General features: G+C 44.2%; 1 protein-coding gene across 5 annotated transcripts; it reads right to left on the bottom strand.

Moving 5' to 3' along the window:
* Window positions 1-878: 878 nt before the first annotated feature.
* Window positions 879-24,593, bottom strand: LOC311103834 (MHC class II regulatory factor RFX1-like). Of its 5 annotated transcripts, none has more exons than XM_084145473.1 (19): window positions 23,459-24,593; window positions 15,146-15,423; window positions 14,826-14,954; window positions 14,006-14,118; window positions 13,148-13,249; window positions 11,500-11,597; window positions 10,777-11,209; window positions 10,035-10,216; window positions 9,770-9,889; window positions 9,322-9,455; window positions 8,866-8,984; window positions 7,852-7,961; window positions 7,584-7,735; window positions 5,561-5,658; window positions 5,306-5,455; window positions 4,695-4,903; window positions 4,220-4,373; window positions 4,014-4,059; window positions 879-3,791 (listed from the first exon to the last, which is right to left on the bottom strand). In XM_084145473.1, the coding sequence occupies exons 2-19, from the start codon at window positions 15,399-15,401 to the stop codon at window positions 3,637-3,639; spliced, it is 2,760 nt and encodes a 919-aa protein (XP_084001599.1). In that variant the 5' UTR covers window positions 15,402-15,423; window positions 23,459-24,593; the 3' UTR covers window positions 879-3,636. The 5 variants fall into 5 exon arrangements, with proteins under 5 accessions (XP_084001599.1, XP_084001600.1, XP_084001597.1 ...); XM_084145474.1 differs by lacking the exon at window positions 23,459-24,593 and adding an exon at window positions 20,028-21,619 and having other exon boundaries at window positions 10,035-10,210; XM_084145471.1 differs by lacking the exon at window positions 23,459-24,593 and adding an exon at window positions 20,028-21,619.
* Between the last annotated feature and the right edge of the window lie 74 nt (window positions 24,594-24,667).

Here is a 24,667-nt window from a genome sequence, read left to right on the forward strand (position 1 = left end):
CAGTTTTTTTTCTGTCAGTGTGTGTTCCATAATGCTTTATAAATGAGTGAATTATTTCCACTATTCAACCAGTACAACCTAATTATAACTTCAAGGACATCAGGAGGGTGTTATAAGCTAAACAGGACCAGTGTTTGCCTAATGAGATGTCTTCAGCCCTGCCATCCCATTCCCACCACTAAGGGTCACTAGAAAGCTGCCTTGTGTAGCCTCACCTCCAGAATTCTAGATTTACTAGTGCCTGCATGGCTACGTGAGACTACCTCAACTGTAGTTGTATCAGCATGTAGACAACCATATAGACACATTAACAAAATGTCTATCAAAGAGTAAGTAAACAACTAATAGCCTTTCTATGTGCTTTCACCACAGTCTATTACAATGTAGGTTAAAGCCCCAATGTGACATGACCACAGTCTGCTTTCAGGAACATGAATTTACTGTGGTCCTTCGTTTGTGTGTGTATAAGTATTACAGTGAGGTTTCAGGTCTCAATTCTTGTCTCCTTTCTTGTCACACCAAAAGGGGACAGGAAGCTGAACCTGAGCTCTTCTGAGCAGTGCTTGCCACAAAGACCATGTGACAGACATGGGGTGTATTCACTAGGAACCAAACGGAAGCAAACAGGATGAAATGCGGAGGGACCTACCTAAATTTGTCCAATTGGAGAAAAAAAAATCATTGAAAAACGTTCTGTTGCACTAATGAATACACCCCAGACACTGTGATGGAAAGTACAGACTTTCGAAACATCACAATAGTAGTCCTCATACCCTGCTCAAACGGAAACTAGTTTGTTTTCTCCACTGAAATGTACAAAGGCAAGTGTCTGACAATGTGAAGAGAAAAAAAAGGCAAGGTTGTGACAACGTGACAAAAATTCTTAATTTATTTTATATCTTTAAAATTAAAAACATTTGAAGTGCATTCTACAACCTCCCAAAGGCACAGTCATACTTGTAGTTGACCAAATTCATAAAACAATGCCACACAATACCGCTTTTGTTTTTAGAAATAAGAAACTGAACACTATAAAAATGACAAAACATTTTTGTCTGGAAAAGAATGGCCATCGTATAGGGAGATCCGCAGGACATCGGAGTGATATGTCAACAGCTGTGGTAGCAGCAGACGCCCCAGTGTTAAACATGCTGGTTTAGAGGTCCACGCTGCGTGCTCAAGACATGCATTGCAGCCTTTGAAAACTTTCTTGTGACACTTAAATGTAATGAAATGTTCAAACAATACATGTTCAACAACTGAACCGATAGTGGTGGACAATGTTCGAAGAAAATGGCTTTAACAAAAAACAGCAGAAAAACATTGGCAGGAAGGAAGGAAACGAGTGAGACAGAGTGATAGATGTAGAGGAAGATAAGGTGACTGTGGTTCTCCTGTCTCGTTTCACATCGAGCCTGATCCCAGATCTGTTTGTGCTGTCATTCCAACTTCTATAAGAAAGCACAAACAGATCTGGGACCAGGCTAAACCCATACAGCAATGGCACCGACTGTAAGGGTCTTTCTCAGAGTACCTTACACCTGTTCCCTGCGATTCCATCAGACACAGATACACAGTACTGTACATGGAAGAGATCTATAGGGATCTCGAAGTGGAGACGGTCTGTGATAAATAGGCAGAACTGTTATATTCTAGCCTGGTCCCAGATCGGTTTGTGCTGTCTCACCAACTTCTATGGTCATTGTCACACCAGGAGTTGGCAAGATAGTACAAACAGATATGGGACCAGGCTACTGATATCTGACCTTCTAAAAGGACAGTCATTGACGGTGACTGGGCAAACGAAGCAGGACCCTAGGCCTGTGTATGTATGGAGAGCTCACTTGAGGAGAACTGAAATCAAACGTACACAATCAATAACGACTCTCAGTAAATACACATACACACAAAATATACTTAGTGTGTGACAGACTGACTCCACATCACCAGACAAAGGAAGGCTCACTTTGTGACAATGAAAAGGAAATAGAGTGACACACATATATATAATTATATTATCAATATTATCGCATCTTAACTCAGTCCAGCACAGTCCTTCTTGGAACATGTAAACAAACAAACAAAGTAATTATTTGAATTCAGAAATGTTTGGCACAGAAAAGAAAAAGACAAACGAACATAAAAAATAAGGCTGGAGTAATGACGTGTGGACAACAAGAGGCCACAAAGGTCTCAACAGAAACCAATAAAACAGATGGCAATGAAGCACTTGAACACACAAACAGGAATATATATTGAACTGAGCCCCTCTTTACAGAACTGCACATTCAGCAGAGGCAGAGGGACACTGCAGGTGAGAGAAATTTTGGGACTACTTTTCCACATCCATGGGGTTGACATGGAAACGCCTTTAAACCAGGGTTTTATATTTTGTGTGTGAGTGGTTGTGACAGGAACCCCCAAAACCCTGACACTCTTTTTCAGGAAAAAAATAATTAAAGAAAACAGCAAATAAAAACATTCACCCCAAATGATTTTGAATGCCTTTGAAAATATCCACCAAATATACAGTCAACACTTCTTCTGAAGCACAGACTCAACTATCGTACAACCAGACACACGTTACTAGACACACACACACGATCACAAAAATCAACAACACGTTCATTCTCACACTACAAATATAGCACAGCAGTAGGACCCCAGTGCACGCACACACACACACACACGCCACGGGCATCAAAAACACACACACACAACAACTCCCTTTACAGTCTATCTGCTGTCACCCACAGGCCCCATCTCCTGATTGGCTCTTGGGCTTTGATTGACAGCTAAATGGACCACCTAGAACTGCAGAATCGTAAGCAGCCATTTCCTCTTTCATCCTATTCCTCCCTCCGTTCCTCCCTATACTGAAGGGTTGGGTAAGGGAGGATGAACTGTTAACAGTCATATCTTCAGGACCACCTTGGCACAGCAGACAGTTGTTGAAGGGTAGCCCAGGTTGGCATGTACATTGCGCTGCCCTGTTGTCATTCAGTGACACCAATACAGAGAAACATGGGAGGTCCTTGTTCAATACACAGATCCATCCAAGTGACAACAAACACTTTCTCTTCAGTCCTTGGGTCGGGTATGTATGTGTGTAAGTTCACCCTGTGGCCTTTGTCCAGCAACGCTGGACCGATGATTGTGTGCCCATCCATGCATGTGTGGTATCTGTGCTTACAGCAGATTTGTGCCATACAGACCTTATTGGGACTGTGTGTGTGTGTGTGTGTGTGTGTGTGTGTGTGTGTGTGTGTGCACTGATGGGTCAGCATCTATGCGTTAGAGACTGCAGCAATTTTCATTGAGTGAATGAATATGTGTGTGTGTGTGTGTGTACAGTAACTACACTCAAATGTGTGTAGAAATTGTACATTAGAGGTTGACACGGGAACAGGTCTGTCAGGAATGGGAGTCAAGTTCTATAGAGTCATGTTCGGGACAGGACAGGATCGACAATCCACAGGAACAGGAATGAATTTTCACTCCTGTGTCAACCTCTAGTGTACATATTAGTGTATCTTGGTGTATGTGTGTATACAAATGTGTATCAATTAATGTGTTCATGTGTGTACGTCTGTGAATGATGTGTGTTTGTGCATGTGTGTATCAGTGTGTGTGTGATCAGTCCTGGCCCGTGGTGAAGAGTACTCTCTGGTCGGTTCTAGCCAGCTTGGTAGGCGGCTCCAGAGACTCCTCCCCCAGCCCCGCCCCGTCAGAGGGCAGAGACAGCTCCTGACACTCGTCATCGCTCTCCTCTTCCTCCTCCTCTTCCTCTTCTGGAAGACAGACACAAGTGGGAGGAGGGTTAATATCAGAAACCATGGTTATGGGAATAGATTGCCCAATCCCAAATCAGTCCCTAACCCCTACCCCCTATGCTCTCAGATCTCCACAAATGCGTAAGGGTTAGGGATTGATTTGGGATTGGGCAATCCTCAATAAGTAGCTTTATGTCTGGCTGCATGTGCTTTGTATCAAACAACATGGACGGTAGTTACCTTTGTCTGGATCCAGTGGGTTCAAACTCCTGCCAAGACTGGCGAACTGAGAGACACAGGAAATTAGTTAGTGTCTAATGGTAACAATTGAACAATGGTAACTAATATCAACAGCACATTAGCTTTTCTGGCTTGGACCACTGTGTGCGCGTGTGTATGTGTGTGTGTGTGTGTGTGTGTGCGTATGTGTATATATGTGTGTGTACCTCTCCCATGACAGCGATGGGTGTCTCTCCTTTAGCCTGGGCCACTCTGTGTTCTATCAGGTAGTACATGTACTCATCATATAGCAGTCTGATCAGGTGGAAGGATCCAAAGCTGGCAGCACTACGCAGAGTCAAGTCTCTAATCACCATGGAACTGGATAGAGAGGAGGAGGAGGAGGAGGAGGAGGAGGAGGAGGAGTTTGGCATGGATAAAACAAATCTGGATTTCCTGACTAACAAGGAAAAAAACATCTCTGAGCAGTAGGGTTGTAAAATTCCAGGACCTTTCCCAAATTTCCCAGTTTTCCAGACATCCCAGTTGGAGGATTCCCTCCCTGCTTATTCCCATTTTGATTCTAGTTGGTAATACTCCAATCGTGATTTCTGGAAAACCTGGGAAAATGTGTGAAATTACCGGAAATGTTCAACCGTATTTAGCAGTCATGGGACTAGATGAGACTAATCCCATTCTCACCTGTAGAAGGACCACTTGAGCAAGAAGAGCTTGGCGGCCTTGGGGAAGGCGGCGCTGGCCTGGTAGGGCTTTAGGACCTGGGAGACCACCCCGTCCAGCCAGGCAGCCCACTGCTCCAGAGAGTTCTGCTGCTGCAGGGTCAGCTTGAAGTCCTGCTCCAACTGCTGCACCACACGGTCCTCACAGCGACACACCCACGACGCCTGCTCCTGTATGGAGAGAGAGGGAAGGAGAGGGAGAGAGCGGAAGAGGAAAAGAGAGGAGGGGGAGAGAGAGGAGGGGGAGAGAGAGAAAGAGGGGAGGAAGAGGAGAGAAAGAAAGAGAGAGAGTCGTCAGTATCCTGTCTCTTATATTATTGTCACTTCACAATTGCAAAATATAATAGTTGAATGACAAGGTAACATAGGCCACCTGGGTTATGTCAGCACGACAACAACAACAACAGCACACACAGAGCTTTAGGACACTATACTACATATCTACCAAACAAACACTACAGTGATCCCCATCAGTGCTGGTCTGCATCATATGAATATAATAACATGTCTATGGTCTGGATAGTGTCTGACTGTCACTTTACACTGTAACCAGAGGTGAGAGGTCAGACGGACCTGAACGTTGGCGAAGTCAACGCGGTTGAGGTCACTGAGCATCTGGTTTATCTGAGCTGTGTTCTGTAGCACGGCCCTGGCTGCCTGGGCCAGGTGGTTCAGAGAGGTGTACCTGCGCAGCGTCTGGGCAAACGAACTGGCCGACGTCACCTGGAGGACAAGAGGAGGAAGTGAGAAAAGAGAGCATGACCTCACCAAGGACACGCCGCAGAAACCAACACATGCTGCCCAACACACATGCAAGCAGACACACACCTTGATGCGGACCATCTCTTCTGGGATGTTCATCATAGCGTTGGTCAACCAGCTCTCCAGACTCTTGGCAAAGTTGCGGATGGCTTGAGTTAAGGCACCTGTGGACAGGAGAGAGAGAGGGGTTGAAACCGGTCTGAACTGAATGTGCTCTCCTATGTGGTGGTGAGCAGTATGTCCTTGAACTCCAAACTGCTTTGAGAGTTGAGGATCTCTGACACTGTGTTTTATTGTGTTATGTAGGAGCTCCACCAGGCCTATGTCATGTTATGTAGATAAATTAGTGTAATATAGTGCTATGTCGTGTCAGATAGTATAATGTAGTGCAGCATAATGCTATGTCATGTGTACTTTAATATAGTGTAATGTTGTGCTATGTAGGGTTATACAGTGCTTTCAGAAAGTATTCACACACCTTTTCCCACATTTTGTTGTGTAAAAAGTGGGATTCAAATGGATTTAATTGTCCGTTTTTGTCAACGATCTACACAAAATGCTATGCAATGTCAAAGTGGAAGAAAAGTTCTAACATTTGTAAAAAAACAAATCATAAAAAATAAAACAAGTATTCAACCCCCTGAGTCAATACATGTTAGAATCACCTTTGGCAGCGATTACAGCTGTCAGTCTTTCTAGGTAAGTCTCTAAGAACTTTCCACACATCGATTGTGCAACCTTTGCCCATTATTATTTTCAAAATTCTTCAAGCTCTGTCAAATTGGTTGTTGATCATTGCTAGACAACCATTTTCAGGTCTTGCCATAGATTTTCAAACAGATTTACAGTAAGTCAAACTGTAACTCGGCCACTCAGGAACATTCACTGTCTTCTTGGTAAGCAACTTCAGTGTAGATTTGGCCTTGTGTTTTAGGTTATTGTCCTGCTGAAAGGTGAATTCAACTCCCAGTGTCTGGTGGAAAGCAGAATGTACCAGGTTTCTCTCTAGGATTTTGCCTGTGCTTAGCTCCATTCTGTTTCTTTTGTTATACTGAAAAACTCCCCAGTCCTTAACGATTACAAGCATACCCATAACATGATGCAGCCACCACTATGCTTGAAAATATGGAGAGTGGTACTCAGTAATGTTTTGTGTTGGATTTGCCCCAAACATAACACTTTGTATTCAGGACAAGAAATTGAATTGCTTTGCCACATTTTTAATGCAGTATTACGTTAGTGCCTTGTTGCAAACAGGATGCCTGTTTTGGAATATTTGTATTCTGTACAGGCTTCCTTCTTTTCACTCTGTCAATTAGGTTAGTGGAGTAACTACAATGTTGTTGATCCATCCTCAGTTTTCTCCTATCACAACCATTCAACTCTGTAACTGTTTTAAAGTCACCATTGGCCTCATGGTGAAATCCCGAGCGGCTTCTTTCCTCTCCAGCAACTGAGTTAGAAAGGACGCCTGTAACTTTGTAGTAACTGGGTGTATTGATACACCATTCAAAGTGTAATTAATAACTCAAAGGGATATTCAATGTCTGTATTTTTTTTTACCCATCTACCAATAGGTGCCCTTTTTTTGCGAGGCATTGGAAAACCTCCTTGGTCTTTATGGTTGAATCTGTGTTTGAAATTCACTCCTCGACTGAGGGACCTTACAGATAATTGTATGTGTGGGGTACAGAGAGGTAATCATTCAAAAATCATGTTAAACACTATTATTGAACACAGAGTGAGTGTTAGCAACTTATTATGTGAGTTGTTAAGTACATTTTTACTCCTGAACTTATTTAGGCTTGCCATAACAAAGGGGTTGAATACTTATTGACTGAAGACATTCCAGCTTTTCATTTTGAATGAATTTGTAAAAATTTCTAAATACATAATTCCACTTTGACATTATGGGGTATTGTGTCTAAGCCAGTGACAAAAAATCTCAATTTAATCAATTTCAAATTCAGGCTGTAACACAACAAAATGTGGAAAAAGTAAAGAGGTGTGAATACTTTCTGAAGGCACTCTATACTGCTATGTAGTTTTATCAGTATTATGTAGTGTTATGTAGTGCGCTATAACTCACTGGGGATGGGCCGCAGCACATCGGGGATGAGGATCTCCACCAGGCCCTGGTACAGGGTGTTGTCACAGTCGCGGCTCCAGCGGAGCACAGGGTCGTACTTACACAAGATCACTAGACAATCCTTGGGCAGGCGCTTCTCAGACTCATCATGTCTGTTACAACAATACAGATACATTAGAAAATGACACAGGCGTCTCTAAAAAATTACTTGATATCAAAAAATGACAATTGCTTTAGTAGCATATTGAAGTCCCAGGACAAGACTTACACAGCCAGTGTGCCAGTGTCTCCACTCTGGCTCTCTTCGAACCTCCAGAAGGTCTTCCACAGGGTCTCCACCAGGGTGAACTGCAGGTTGATCGTCACGTCCAGAATAGCCTGTAAACAAAGAGGGAACACCAGCAGCATCAGTATCAACTAGCTTAGCTCCTCCCTTTATGCAAAGGATGCATAGTACAGCTGGCCAGACAGAAACAACAGTGAGACGTACAGATTACATGTACATAACAGGACTATACAAGAACTGATGAATGAACAATGAGACATACACCAGGGGTAGGCCTCTGTACAGACAGACAGGGGTAGACCTCTGTACAGACAGACAGGGGTAGACCTCTGTACAGACAGACAGGGGTAGGCCTCTGTACAGACAGACAGGGGTAGACCTCTGTACAGACAGACAGGGGTAGACCTCTGTACAGACAGACACGGGTAGACCTCTGTACAGACAGACACGGGTAGGCCTCTGTACAGACAGACACGGGTAGGCCTCTGTACAGACAGACACGGGTAGGCCTCTGTACAGACAGACACGGGTAGGCCTCTGTACAGACAGACACGGGTAGGGCTCTGTACAGACATACAGGGGTAGACCTCTGTACAGACAGACAGGGGTAGACCTCTGTACAGACAGACACAGGTAGACCTCTGTACAGACAGACAGGGGTAGACCTCTGTACAGACAGACAGGGGTAGACCTCTGTACAGACAGACAGGGGTAGACCTCTGTACAGACAGACAGGGGTAGACCTCTGTACAGACAGACAGGGGTAGGCCTCTGTACAGACAGACAGGGGTAGACCTCTGTACAGACAGACAGGGGTAGACCTCCGTGCAGACAGACATACAGACAGGGGTAGGCCTCTATGTAGACAGACATGGAGACAAGGGTAGGCCTCTGTGTAGACAGACATACAGACAGAGGTAGGCCTCTTTGCCGACAGACAGACACACAGTAACATACTGTACATATAAACAATCAGTGTGACATACAGACAGGCACCTCACAGTGTTCCCGATACAGCAGCTGGAAGCTCTTGATGTGCTCCAGTTCTATGCCCTCCGGTAGGGCCTTCCCCTGCAGGTCAAGGTCAGGGAACTCTGGGAGGGTCCGGGACGCGTCTGAATGGGGACGGAAGACAATATTAATTGTGTATTTACACAAGCCAGTTCAATATTGTCCATTCCGTTAACCAGTCAGTCTGTAACTCTGAGATTCGTATTTTTGTATCTCTCTACTGTACTTGATAAAATATGGTAAAATGTTATTATATAGTATGTACATTGTAATCCCTCTTCTGTTTCTTTGGGGATCATTTAAACAAGCACTAAGTGAAGTAGTTACTCATTAACTCCAGTTCTTATTGTTATCACATGATGTAAACACCAGGACGGTACAATAAGGTGTTACCCCAAATAACCCTAGTGTTGACAGACCTGACACCCCCCACCCCCTCACCCAGGAACTGCTGGTACTGCTGCACTTGGGCGCTGATGTCAGAGAGCCCCGCCCCCTGCTGCTGTTGCTGCTGTTGGCCCGAGCCTGCCGCCATGCCATTGGTCATCCCCTCCACCTTCTGCACCGGCTTCAACCTAGGGAGGCGGAGTTAATTATAAAAACAATGAAGTTCCTTTATACAGCAGAGAGGCTTCAATGAGAGAGATAAAACAAAATGACACAATAAGTTATAGGAATAAGGCCAGAAATACAGAAATGAAATGAGAGAAAGGGAGACAGAGAGAGTGAGAGGGGAGGAAAGAGAGAGAGAGAGTGGGTAGGAAAGAGAGCAACTGTTAAGAGTGCTAGAGGGGGACAGCGATTGAGAGGCACTGTGAGAGTGAAAGAAGAGAGAGAGAGAGACACACACACAGAGAGAGCAAGTGAGACAGAGAGGTTGATAGCCCACCTCTGTTTCTGAGAGAAGGGCTGCTGTCTCATGGCCAGATGCTGCTGGTCCTCCATCAGTCTGATCAGAGAGGAGCAGGCCTTGATCCTCAGGCCGTAATAGTGGTACTTGGAGTTCCCCCTGGAACACACACACAACTCAGCCTCTGATTCAGCCTATGCTTTTGGGGCATCACTGTGCCTGTGTGCGTTTGCATGGATGTGTTAATCTGTGTGTATTTGTTTGTGTGTGCTTCTGGGTGTCTGCATGACATAACCCCTCTCACCGGGTGCCCAGGCGGCGCGTGCGTAGCCCCATGAACACAGATCTGATCAGCTTCCCAAAGGAGGCAGCGTTGACGGGCTCCAGCTTCTGCTCCTGGCAGTGCAGCAGGTAGTGGCAGTAGAGGGTGGAGCGAGGCAGACTGACCCCTTCAGCTGTCTCATAGTTATCTAGCAGCCACTGCACCTGGCAGAGAGGGAGACACAGAGAGAGAGGAGAGATGGATGGGTTAGTCAACAAACACACACTACTCATATTTACAAATATAAATAGTGATGGGATGCTTGCCAAACAGACAGTTTACAATAGGAGGAATTTGAATAAGAATACAGAGTTGACTTATTTCAATCAAAGTTGCTCTTCCATAAGATGCACTGCTATAACATGAAAACATGATGAAGCCATGTCCCTCCAACAGTCTAGTACTGAGACTAGCAGAACAGCCATGTCCCTCCAACAGTCTAGTACTGAGACTAGCAGAACAGCCATGTCCCTCCAACAGTCTAGTACTGAGACTAGCAGAACAGCCATGTCCCTCCAACAGTCTGGTACTGAGACTAGCAGAACAGCCATGTCCCTCCAACAGTCTAGTACTGAGACTAGCAGAACAGCCATGTCCCTCCAACAGTCTAGTACTGAGACTAGCAGAACAGCCATGTCCCTCCAACAGTCTAGTACTGAGACTAGCAGAACACTGATAGGTGTGTGTGTGAGAGAAAAGTGTTGAGATTGGCGTCTCTGCATACCTTTTTGTCTGCTGACGGTACGCCGCTACCCTCCTCGCCCTCTGTTATACTAACGGTGGCAGGAGAAGAGCGGGCGTTGTGGGAGGAGTAGCCTCCCTGACTGTTGCCGCCCAGCATGTACCCCCCCTGGATCACATAGCTGCCCCCGCTGCCATTAGCCCCCGCCCCTTCCCCAGCCCCATTGGCTGTTCCCCCTGTCGCCGCCACCACCGTCGCCCCACCCCCAGCGGCAGCTGCCGGATTGGCCACGATCTGGCCTGTGCCAGCCACGTACATAGACACACCACCGGCAGAGCCCGTTGTCACGGAGACGGTCAGGGGTGTGCCGGTGGTGGTGACCTGTGAGCCAGAGGTGGGAGGGGCTTCGTAGTAAGGGGCAGCGGTGGTCTGAGTGTACAGAGGGGTGTCTGTGTAGGTGAAGCTGCCTGAACGACTGGAGAGAGGGGGGGGGGGGGGGGGGGGGAGGAAGGGAGCAGGGGAGGAGAGAGGGGGAATTAGTTTCAAATGTAACTGTTGTCTTGAAAGCTAAACCACTGCATCACAAAAATAGCAGTCCCAGATCTGTCTGTGCTGTCTGGCCAACTCCACTGTCTAGTTTTAGAAGTTGAGGTGATCAAGCTAGCTAGTTAGCAACAGTTAACAAACTATATAAGCATATTAGCATAGCATTATATCAATATAGACAGGTAGTGTTCAGAGAGAGTAGTGGAGAGGAAAGCTTACATGGTGCTGGTGGTGTAGTTGTTGTCTCCCCCTTCAACATACTGCACCTGGTTGGTGTACACATGCTGCACTGGCACCTGCTGGAGCTGCTGCTGCACCTGGGACACACACACACACACAAACACACACACACACACACGCAGGCATGAGTATACACACAGAGTCGGTCAAAACACTAATCTACTCCACCTCCTCCAATTTCCTTTGAAGTGTGTCCAAATATTTAAACCGTAGTCAATCATGAGGGATACCACATCAATCACAGGCTCATTCACTTCAATAGGAAAATGACCTTGACTTGCAAGCTGCTCCTCTTCCCCTTCACATTGCTCTTTCCTACCTACGGTGTTGTCTCTGCTTTAATCCCACTACACTATGTTACCCACTGATAGCCTCCCTAGGATCCCTACATAGAGGCAAATCCAAACTTCCATTTAAAGCTGCAATATGTAATTTTTGGGGTGACTCGATTACATTCACATATAAATGTGTGTTATGGATCTGCCATTCTCATTGAAAGCAAGTCTAAGAAGCGGTAGATCTGTTCTATGCATTTCTCTGCTACCTGTTCTTAAGTTTCGTTTTTTGCTAGGTTTTGTACACCAGCTTCAGCTGAAAATAAAATATTTTTGGTTATGGAAAATATATTTCACAGTGGTTTAGATGGGCTCCTGAGTGGCGCAGCGGTCTAAGGCACTGCATATCCGTCATTACAGACCCTGGTTCAATTCCAGGCTGTATAACAATCCGGCCATGATTGGGAGTCCCATAGGCCCAGCATCGTCCGGGTGTGGCCGGTGTAGGCCTTCATTGTAAATATGAATTTGTTCTTAACTGACTTGCCTAGTTAAATAAAGGTTAAATAAAATAAAATGTAAAAAAAACTATGATTTTCTACACTATACTTGCTTGTTTTGTCACATAAACTGAAATTAGGTGAACTATTAGAATTTTAGCAACCAGGAAATGGCGGAGCGATTTCTGCATAGTGCATCTTTAGGTTAAAACTGCACTTAGTTGTGTACTGATATCAATGGGAGACTAAGCCAGAAATTCTACCTAATTGACCTACTCTGAGGGCAGAGGCTGCGTCAAACAGGAGTGGCTGTCCTTGGGCTGTGGTGACCGCGGGGTAGCCTCCCATCTCCATCCCCTCCCAGCCCAGCGAGAGCACCGACAGGGGCAAGGCGAAGGGAGGGAAGGCCAGGGGAAGGGAGAGGGGGATGTAGGAGGTGTACTCCTGGAGGCTGTGTCCGTCTGTCTGCATGTCTGTGTGTCTGTCTGACGGCACCCATGCAAAGTACTGTGTGTCTGTCCTGCTCTGCTCTGCTGTTGTCCACTCCTCCTCTACCTCTCGGTCTCTCCCTACGTCTGCCTCATCCCTCTCACTCTGTTTTCTATGCGAACTCTGGAACCAACCAACCAGGAGGGAAATGTTGTGAGGTTTATCTGGCTCAGCAGGATCAAAGGAATACATAATACAATGCAATACAGTGTGTGGTTATTGAATTATAGATACTATCTTTAGCTCAAAGGTTGGTTATGTGTGTGTGTTTATTTCTGTGTTATGTGTGGTGTTCTGTTTATGTCTTGTGCATGTGTGTGTTATGCCTTTTTGAGAGCGAGTGTGTGTGTGTGTGCATCTTACCTCCTGAGTGAGGTGGACAGGCTGCAGGTTGGTGACACTCAGCTGGGTGGTGCCCTGTTCAGTCTTGGCTGTGATCTGGGAAGTTGCCTGCACCACTGACCTCTAAGGACAGGAAAAACAACACAGATAGATTCACACAGTGTGTAGCTAAGACAATAGCGTCTGGTAGCAAAGATAATAGCCCTGTTACATCAGCCAAAACTGGGTGTGACGAGAGCTGAAAATGTTTCCTCATGCTTCCCATTCTTCCCATGTCCTGACTTGTCCAACACATACTCCACACCGTACTACTATGGCTAACCCTGTAAAACAACACATTTCACTGCACCTGTATGTGACAATAAAACATCTGGTTACTGTTTTGCTATCTGAGAGCAGTTAGACGCCATAGGCTACAGAGACTAGTATTTTGAGCTATTTCCGGCCAAGTTCTCTCAGGGAACAGCAAATGGTAGTTTCGATAAACTTTTTCATCACTTCTTGGTTTGCCCAGAGGATGTTGCTGTAAAACCCACAACTGCTGAGACTATCAAGTCATGTTCTTCATCACTTCTCATTTTCCACATAATAGTGCACCAATGCTGTACACCAAATATAAAAGGGACGCATAAAGACTTTATGTCAGCGCTATTTTGGCAGAACCAAGTCTTATGAGTTGTGAATAATAAACTGTTTTTTTCAGTGTGGTTTCAAGTGAGTAATTGTTGCAATATCATGTGTCTACCAGGATCATGTTCATTAGGGCATGAAACAGAAAAAAGTCCAGATAGTCACCTCCCTGTTTTAATCAGTTTTCTTCTGTTTGGTACCTAATGAACATGACCCAGGTGTGAATGAGGGAGGGGAAGGGACCTCTACCTGCTGTGCTGCTTGCACCTGCTGCACCACCTGTGTGGGAACCCCAGTCTGCTGTACCACAGCTGCAGGAGAGCTGGAGTCAGACACAGAGTCACTTGAATGGAGAGAGCCCTCTGTGGAGAGAGAGAGAGAGAGTGTGTGAGGGAGAGAGAGAATGAGAACGAGAGAAAGGGAGACAGAGAGAGAGAGTGTGAGGGAGAGAGAGAGAGAGAGAGAAAGGGAGAGAGAGAGAGAGAGAAAGGGAGAGAGAGAGCGAGAGAGTTGTTCATATGAAACTGTTACTTCACTCTGAGCCACCATACCCACATATTACAGTACACAACCTCTTCATGATAAGCAAGAGCACAGGGAGAGAGTTCACAGCAGTCATAGACATTCTACTCATTGCAGGTTTTTAGACTCATTTGGAAGAAACTGTGAATCAGAACATCTCTCTTAAGATCTAGAACAGAGCTTGGAAGCTGTGAGACTTGTTACTTCCTCTCTCTCAGTCCCATCTAGGAACGTGACACCAATGTAATCTGATTCTGAAGTGTAATTTACAATAAATGCACATGCCTCTTTATTTTTATCATTCATATTTTCTATAAAGCATATCGTACCTATTCTTAGCTAAAGTTGTCAGGTTTCTGAATGAAATGCAGCAATAATGTGGCCTGGTCCCAGATGTGTTTGTGCTTTCTTGCTTCTGCGTGACAATGACCATATGAGTTAGTAGGACAGTACAAACAGATCTGGGACCAGGCTAGTGACGGTCATGACTTAAAATAAATAAGGTCTACAGTCAGTAGCATGTGATGTGATGCTGAGCCCGGCTCACCTGTGACGGTGACCACGATGTACTGGGGAATGTTCTGGGCGTTGTTGGCCTGTGACGAGGAACCCTGGATCTCAGCCGTCACATACTGGGTCTGGGGGGGAGGAGCCTGTGTGGGTGCCACCTGGAGAACTGATACAGACACTAGGGTTTATTTATTGCATGATACGCATTGTCATAAACAGCTGAATTGATGCATACCTGTAAGACAAGACTCAAAATGATGTAACAGTACATAAATGTATCAATGAAACTATAGATATCTGTATTTATACATAAATGTATTACAATCAAATGAAAAATTATACTGGCAGAAATAATACCTGCTGTCTTCTGTGCCGCGGTGGGAGTGGCTTGTGCAGGAGGTGTGGTTTGTCCTGCTGCGGCTGCAGCGGTGGGAGGATCCACCACCGTGGTCTGAAGCTCGGCCAGGAACTGCTGCGTAGGAGCTACCACCGTGTGTGGGGCAGCGGAGGCTGAGGTGGAGGACTGTCCGGCCACCGTCACACTCCCACCTGCTGCCCTTTGAGGCTGGGTCGTCACGGGCTGCAACTCCTCCACGTAGCCTGTCGTGGCCATCACGAGAACTGGGACTCAGACACTGAATATGTGAAAAATAAAATACAATCTTGTTAGCTAAGAGATCTAGCTGAAGTCTGGGTGCCACTCTGTTTCTGCTGTCTTGCCAATTCCTGACGGAATTGTCATGTTTGGCTTGAGACGGAATTGTCATGTTTGGCTTGAGACGGAATTGTCATGTTTAAAATGCAATTGTGTTCGTTGTCCGTAGCTTATGCCCGCCCAAACCATAACCCCACCGCCACCATGGGGCACTCTGTTCACAACATTGACATCAGCAAACCGCTTGCCGACACGACGCCATACACGCTGTCTGCCATCTGCCCGGTACAGTTGAAACCAGGATTCATCCTTGAAGAGAACACTTCTCCAGCGTGCCAGTGACCATCGAAGGTGAGAATTTGCCCATGTTTGTTACGACGTCGAACTGCAGTCAGGTCTAGACCCTGGTGAGGATAATGAGCACGCAGATGACCTTCCTGAGACGGTTTCTGACAGTTTGTGCAGAAACTCTTCGGTTGTTTAAACCCACAGTTTCATCAGCTGTCTGGGTGGCTGGTCTCAGACGATCCCGCAGGTGAAGAAGCCAGATGTGGAGATCCTAGGCTGGCGTGGTTAAACATGGTCTGCGGTTGTGAGGCCGGTTGGACGTACTGACAAATTCTCGACATTAGAGGCGGTTTATGGTAGAGAAATGAACATTCAATTCTCTAGCAACAGCTCTGGTGGACATTCCTGCAGTCAGCATGCCAATTGCACGCTCCCTCAAAACATGGAGACATCTGTGGCATTGTGTTGTGTGATAATACTGCACATTTTAGAGTGGCCTTTCATTGTCCCCAGCACAATGTGCACCTGTGTAATGATCATGCTGTTTAATCAGCTTCTTGATATGCAACACATGTCAGGTGGATGGATTATCTTGGCAAAGGAGAAATGCTCACTAACAGGGATGTAAACAAATTTGTGCACAACATTTGAGAGAAATAAGCTTTATGTGTGTAAGGAACATTTCTGGGATCTTTTATTTCAGTTCATGAAACATGGGACCAACACTTGACATGTTGCGTTTATATTTTTGTTCAGTGTAGCTATAGATAGTCATTGTTAAATCGTTGCTTTATCTTTAATGGAGCCCTATCATCAACATCCAGACTGTTCCTTAATGTGATCATGATTGAGTCAGTAAGTCCAGATGGAACCCAGCAGGGGAGGTTTTACAGCTGTCCCAGAATCAGAATCACCTTTATTCGCCATGTACATTCGCACATACTCAGAATTGTACTTGGTGATATGGTGCTGCTAGTGATAGACAACATTTAGAGACAGAATACACAGTTTACATACATTATACACATTTTAAACAATTATACCACAGTAATTCATGCATTGTAGCACTGCTTCTAATTAATTCCATAATTTCAATTGCTATACACATGGGGAACTTCTGTTTCCTTACGCATATTCTGTCTGGGCCTAATAATGAGTCAATTCACTTACGACTGAGATTTTCCCTACTAAGACTGTTATTGGTACAGCTAGAGAAGAGGTTTGGGGGAGGAGAAGGCTTGACGGGAAAGAAAGGCATGCATTTGGTGTCCCGTTACCTGTAATGTGATCACAGTCATCTCTAATGTGACTGCTGCTACTACAAAGTCGGAAGTTTACATACACTTAGGTTGGAGTCATTAAAACTCGTTTTTAAACCACTCCACAAATGTCTTGTTAACAAACTATAGTTTTGGCAAGTCGGTTAGGACATCTACTTTGTGCATGACACAAGTAATGTTTCCAACAATTGTTTACAGACAGATTATTTCACTTATAATTCACTGTATCACAATTCCAGTGGGTCAGAAGTTTACATACACTAAGTTGACTGTGCCTTTAAACAGCTTGGAAAAATCCAGGAAATGATGTCATGGCTTTAGAAGATTCTGATAGGCTAACTGACATCATTTGAGTCAATTGGAGGTGTACCTGTGGATGTATTTCAAGGCCTACCTTCAAACTCAGTGCCTCTTTGCTTGACATCATGGGAAAATCAAAAGAAATCAGCCAAGACCTCAGGAAAAAAATGGTAGACCTCTACAAGTCTGGTTCATCTTTGGGAGCAATTTCCAAATGCCTGAAGGTACCATGTTCATCTGTACAAACAATAGTACGCAAGTATAAACACCATGGGACCACGTAGCCATCATACCGCTCAGGAAGGAGACGCGTTCTGTCTCCTAGAGATGAACGTACTTTGGTGCAAAAAGTGCAAATCAATCCCAGAACAACAGCAAAGGACCTTGTGAAGATGCTGGAGGAAACAGGTACAAAAGTATCTATATCCACAGTAAAACTAGTCCTATATCGACATAACCTGAAAGGCCGCTCAGCTAGAAGAAGCCACTGCTCCAAAACCACCATAAAAAAGCCAGACTACGGTTTGCAACTGCACATGGGGACAAAGATCGTACTTTTTGGAGAAATGTCCTCTGGTCTGATGAAACAAAAATAGAACTGTTTGGCCATAATGACCATCGTTATGTTTGGAGGAAAAAGGGGGAGCTAGCAAGCCAAAGAACACCATCCCAACCGTGAAGCACGGGGGTGGCAGCATCATGCTGTGGGGGATATTGAAGCAACATCTCAAGACATCAGTCAGGAAGTTAAAGCTTGGTCGCAAATGGGTCTTCCAAATGGACAATGACCCCAAGCATACTTCCAAAGTTATGGCAAAATAGCTTAACCACAACAAAGTCATGGTATTGGAGTAGCCATCACAAAGCCCTGACCTCAATCCTATAGAAAATGTGTGGGCAGAACTGAAAAAGCATGTGCGAGCTAGGAGGCCTACAAACCTGACTCTGTTACACCAGCTCTGTCAGGAGGAATGTGCCAAAATTCACCCAACTTATTGTGGGAAGCTTGTGGAAGGCTACCCGAAACGTTTGACCCAAGTTAAACAATTTAAAGGCAATGCTACCAAATACTAATTGAGTGTATGTAAACTTCTGACCCACTGGGAATGTGATGAAAGAAATAAAAGCTGAAATAAATCATTCTCTCTACTATTATTCTGACATTTCACATTCTTAAAATAAAGTGGTGTTCTTAACTGAGCTAAGACAGGGAATTTTTACTAGGATTAAATGTCAGGAATTGTGAAAAACTGAGTTTAAATGTATTTGGCTAAGGTGTATGTAAACTTCCGACTTCAACTGTACAGGCCAGAATGCTTTTTTCACATTTACACTTTTAGTCATTTAGCAGACGCTCTTATCCAGAGCGACAGTATGTTTACATTGTTATTGCAACGCCAGGGTTGTGGGTTCGTTTCCCACGGGGGGGGGGGGGCAGTCATTTAGCAGACACTCTTATCCAGAGTGACTTACAGTTAGTGAGTGCATACATTTTCATTCTGGCCCCCCGTGGGAAACGAACCCACAACCCTGGCGTTGCAAGCGCCATGCTCTACCAACTGAGCTACAGGGGACTTGCCTTGACATGTCTATTTCTCCCTAAAGTGCCAAACCCTTCGCTCACTCTCTTTCTCTCATTTACAGAAGAGACACTGCTCTATGGAATTTAAAACAGTATAGTAGGCTTACAGATGTGAAGCAAAATGTTTTCAAGAACACTCCCATTTTCACCACTTTTAGCCTATTCAATAGTATGGGTTTCATTGAGTAGCCAATACTTAGCAAATAACTATATATGACCTTTGCTGTTGCCAAAATGAGACGAAGATAAACTGCATTTTGTCCAAAAAATAATATATATCCAGCTGAATGAGCTGTTTGGAATGAACGCAAATGACTCTTTTGTTTCCCATATTTCAAGGTCCTTGCCACTGTACACCTGCATATTATAGTCAGTTGCGCCCCTCACTGACACGCCCCTCTTTACATCGCTTGCTTGACTTTACTTCCCAGTGCCGCCTTTCTTGCCTTCGTGGCCTTTGCACGAGCTTGAGAACTAAAACCTCAGTGACTCAAACTAAACCCTCTGGCGCATAGCTGGCCGGATATTTCTCTTTATTTACCAAATGACAATGCATCTTTAGTTAGCTTTTGGTTTTCTATCCAAACTACTACCATCAGCTCGCACAGTGAGATTGGCTAGAAACTAGCTAGCAAACGTTGGCTAACAAGTCAACCTCTGTCTCAGCCAGGCAGAAGGACATTTTGCGTTGAAGCTGATAAGATAGGTAAAGCTAGTACAATATTTGACACACGACACTGTGGTATTGCACGTAGGCTGCTAGCTAACATTAGCTTCGAGCTGGTCAGCAAGCTGCATGTCAACAGCTGAGCTAGCCTAGCTAGCTAACGGTCGTTAGCTTGTCTCGCGTATCTACAACACCCGCCATTTTGTACCCATATCGTGCATTTGACATCGCCATAACAACGGCCTGGGTATTAAAACGTCATGTCAGGCATAATGTACTCAGACACCGCGTTTCAAGAGACACTACTGATGAGCCAACAAGCAAGTTAGCTAGCTAACGACGTTGGCAACCAGTTTGCTATATATGGCTACTGAAACAACAGGCAAAAAAACAGCATCATCCAACATAATGTTTCATTTGAAATGTTAGAAGCACACGTAAGCTATCTAATATGTTTAGAGTTTCACCTCTGATTCCGAGTGAATTTCCCACCGGTATTTTTGTTTTAATTTTTTTCAAGGATTCAGGCTGTTGTTGTTGATTCTCGTTGCTGGGTTCTTGTCGCCAGGGCTACCGTGGCTATGGCGCTTCGTCCTCACCGGGGCAACTGTTGCTACCCACCCGCTTTCTTCCCTCCCCCTCCTTCGCGCTGATTGGCAGACAACTCCCAACATGTTTTAAAGTGGTAGTACCACATAATTGGTCGATACAAAGCACTTCATCCCATTTGTGAGAAACCCATGTCCAGCATGAACATGAAATTAAACGACTGAGGCGGTTCCCATATCCGGGATAGAAATGCGATTATTCTACTGTCAATGACCTTGTGTGGTTAATGATTTGGTAGTAACACTGTAACTCAGATTGATCACCGTTTTATTTTATTTAATACGTTGAAATAAAATGTTACATTTTGTTACACAATACCACCTAAATGACACACTGGTCTGCAAGCATGTAACTTTATTATTGTGTAGGCCTAGACCTAGTGTAACAAGCTCTTTTAGAGTAATAAGGTTAAGTGAAAGTGACATAACTATTATATTGCAGAGCAGTGAATTTAGTAGCCTAAAAGAACAACGTTGTATGTGAACTCTGAATGAAAATGAGTAGTTAACCATCTGGATTCAGTTCTCTCTCTCTCTCTCCTGCTCTCTCTCTCATTTAATGTAAAGGGCTTAATTGGTGTGGGAAGCATACAGTATGTTTACATTGTTATTGGCGTGGGAAGCATACAGTAGGTTTACATTACCAAAGCAAGTGGAATACATGGGTCTATTGTTTTGGTTGGATAGGTTTAAAAAAAAAAAAAAATAGGTTTTTGCATTCTTCATCAAACCATTTGTCATTGTTGTTGTAGTGTCTGAAGGTCTATTGATTTTGCTGATGTTTGCAAATGGTGTAATAGATGAACTTTACTCTGCTTTGCTGAAGCATTTGGAAAAGCATTGCTACATAGGTTTCTTGGAATAGAGGACATTTGGAGATATGTGAAAGCCGGGGATTGGTTTATTAAAATCATGCCATACTATGTCACATAGGATATAAATACCATGTCTTAAACAAAGAAGGGGAGAAACAACATATTAACAGATTGGGCCGTTGTTCTCCAGATATCTGCAGATGTCTGTAAATTGATACTGTGATCTTTGATACAATAAACCTTTATAATCAAAGTACAGTGTAAGCGGACTTCTTATCATCACAGCATAATTAGCAACATATTTTGAGACACCACATTTTTAATTTTCTTAGGTTGTCTGCTTGACATTTTTAGGTTTGATAAGGCAGCTGAAAAGTCAAGTATACTTTAGGCTTTGTAATGACAAGTTTACACTTTCACTATTGCAGTGAAACGTTTTCTAAAAGGGATTGAATTTGTTGTTGCCCAATAGTTTTTTGCTAGGTTTCTACACTACTTTCCTTCCATCGATAGCATGTCTTAGTATTATGCAGTTCCTTTGGCTTTGATGCCTCATGATTGAGTATTGCGCTCTTCAAGTAGACTGTGATTTTGCTGTGATCTGATACAGTGAGGGAAAAAAGTATTTGATCCCCTGCTGATTTTGTACGTTTGCCCACTGACAAAGACATGATCAGTCTATAATTTTAATGGTAGGTTTATTTGAACAGTGAGAGACAGAATAACAACAAAAAAATCCAGAAAAACGTATGTCAAAAATGTTATAAATTGATTTGCATTTTCATGAGGGAAATAAGTATTTGAGCCCTCTACAAAACATGACTTAGTACTTGGTGGCAAAACCCTTGTTGGCAATCACAGAGGTCAGACGTTTCTTGTAGTTGGCCACCAGGTTTGCACACATCTCAGGAGGGATTTTGTCCCACTCCTCTTTGCAGATCTTCTCCAAGTCATTAAGGTTTCGAGCCTGACGTTTGGCAACTCAAACCTTCAGCTCCCTCCACAGATTTTCTATGGGATTAAGGTCTGGAGACTGGCTAGGCCACTCCAGGACCTTAATGTGCTTCTTCTTGAGCCACTCCTTTGGTGCCTTGGTCGTGTGTTTTGGGTCATTGTCATGCTGGAATACCCATATACGACCCATTTTCAATGCCCTGGCTGAGGAAAGGAGGTTCTCACCCAAGATTTGACGGTACATGGCGCCGTCCATCGTCCCTTTGATGCCTTAGCAGAAAAACACCCCCAAAGCATGGGGATGGTGTTCTTGGGGTCATAGGCAGCATTCCTCCTCCTCCAAACACGGCGAGTTGAGTTGATGCCAAAGAGCTCGATTTTGGTCTCATCTGACCACAACACTTTCACCCAGTTCTCCTCTGAATCATTCAGATGTTCATTGGCAAACTTCAGACGGGCCTGTATATGTTTTCTTGGTGACTATGGTCCCAGCTGCCTTGAGATCATTGACAAGATCCTCCCGTGTAGTTCTGGGCTGATTCCTCACCGTTCTCATGATCATTTCAACTCCACGAGGTGAGATCTTGCATGGAGCCCCAGGCCGAGGGAGATTGACAGTTATTTTGTGTTTCTTCCATTTACGAATAATCGCACCATCTGTTGTCACCTTCTCACCAAGCTGCTTGGCGATGGTCTTGTAGCCCATTCCAGCCTTGTGTAGGTCTACAATCTTGTCCCTGACATCCTTGGAGAGCTCTTTGGTCTTGGCCATGGTGGAGAGTTTGGAATCTGATTGATTGATTGCTTCTGTGGACAGGTGTCTTTTATACAGGTAACAAGCTGAGATTAGGAGCACTCCCTTTAAGAGTGTGCACCTAATCTCAGCTCTTTACCTGTATAAAAGACACCTGGGAGCCAGAAATCTTTCTGATTGAGAGGAGATCAAATACTTATTTCCCTCATTAAAATGTAAATCAATTTATAACATTTTTGACATGCGTTTTTCTGGATTTATTTGTTGTTATTCTGTCTCTCACTGTTCAAATAAACCTACCATTAAAATTATAGACTGATCATTTCTTTGTCAGTGGGCAAACGTACAAAATCAGCAGGGGATCAAATACTTTTTTCCCTCACTGTAGGTGTGTCAGTGGGCTGACTGTGAATGCTCTGAGAGACTCTGGGTTGAGGTCAGTGATAAAGCAATCTACAGTACCACTGCCAAGGGATGAGCTGTAGGTGTACCTGCCATAGGAGTCCCCTCGAAGCTTACCATTGACTATGTACAGACCCAGCTTGTGACATAGCTGCAAGAGTTGTGACCCATTTTTGTTGGTTGTTTTGTGGTAGTTATGTCTAGGGGGGCATATTGGGGAGGGAATGCGCTCTTGCACACACACACACACACACACACACACACACACACACACACACACACACACACACACACACACACGTATACAGACAAAGTCTACATACTGGCCACAAATGATTTATTCAAAAAGCAATACATTCACTCACCATCGATGTCGCTCTCTTAACCTCCTCACCTGGTCACTCACCACTAGCCAATGTGCAAATGAGTCTCCAAGTAAATATCCCCCTGAAAAACCATGTTGTTCGCATTGTTATCAACCCATTAATTACAAATTCACAATTCCATTGTCAATTCTGAAACGGGAGACCTTTGACTATGCAGTGACACAGATAGGGCCCCAGCCTTTGTTTGACTCAGATGATGACTTCCATGTTATCTGCCTTTGGAAATGTCACCCGCTTTGCCTCATTCTGTCGCACGCATCCCCTACTCCTTGCTGTGTGAACCCCCCACCCGTGACCTCATCCCTCTTTTTTCAGAGAGAGAGTGATGGAGAAATATGCGGGGAGAAGCCAGTCATGGGAGGAGAATAATTAGAGCAGCTGGGGTTACACAGAGTCAGCACTGAAAAAGTGTGAAGTGGTATAGGAGAACAGATAACGTTTTACTTTAAAATAAGTTCTATATAATAATAATAAGATGTATTTTATTTAGTGCTTTTCATTACAAGTAGAATCTCAGTCACTTTGAAAACAAAATAAACCAAAAACAATTTAACAAAACAAATATAGGGATCTGTCATTATTTTGGCGATGGTCTTCCACATCTTTAGATGATAGGCAGTTCAGAAAGGTAGTATCTTGAGAGGAAAGAGCATAGATGTAGAGACATCTGACAGACAGGCCACGGAGCTCCTCAACGGGCACCTCATCGTCTTCCATAGTCACAGCTCCTCCTCCGTCGGTAGGCTGGATCTTCCACTACTGAAATGTAGCACATATGTCCATTTGTAGTATACTGTATGTACTAAACTGGGTATTTGTTCTTGTCTAAACCGACATGTTGACATGGTGGCATCACACTTCTGAACTGTGTCATCATACCCAATATTCCTACTGTACCCCTTTAGAAGATTTGATAATGTTAGTGTGTCCTCTTTGAACAGAATGTTTTTTAGGTAGCCTACATTGAGTCACAAGAGACATGTGTAGGTCAGAGCTATAGATACATGGATGACTAGTTTATTGCCTAACCTATTTTTCTTATTTTCATCTCTGCTAATTTACAGGAATTAAGAAGGTAATTTTAATTTGACATTTAGAGACCATAAATGGCCAATGATAACTGCAACTTTAAATATGTATTAGTAAGGTGTTTTGACACTTTATTCAGATAGTGAGGAAATTAAGTGG

Source organism: Coregonus lavaretus (genome assembly GCF_964263955.1).
Source record: "Coregonus lavaretus genome assembly, chromosome: 2".
In the NCBI taxonomy this organism is placed as follows: Eukaryota; Metazoa; Chordata; class Actinopteri; order Salmoniformes; family Salmonidae; genus Coregonus; species Coregonus lavaretus.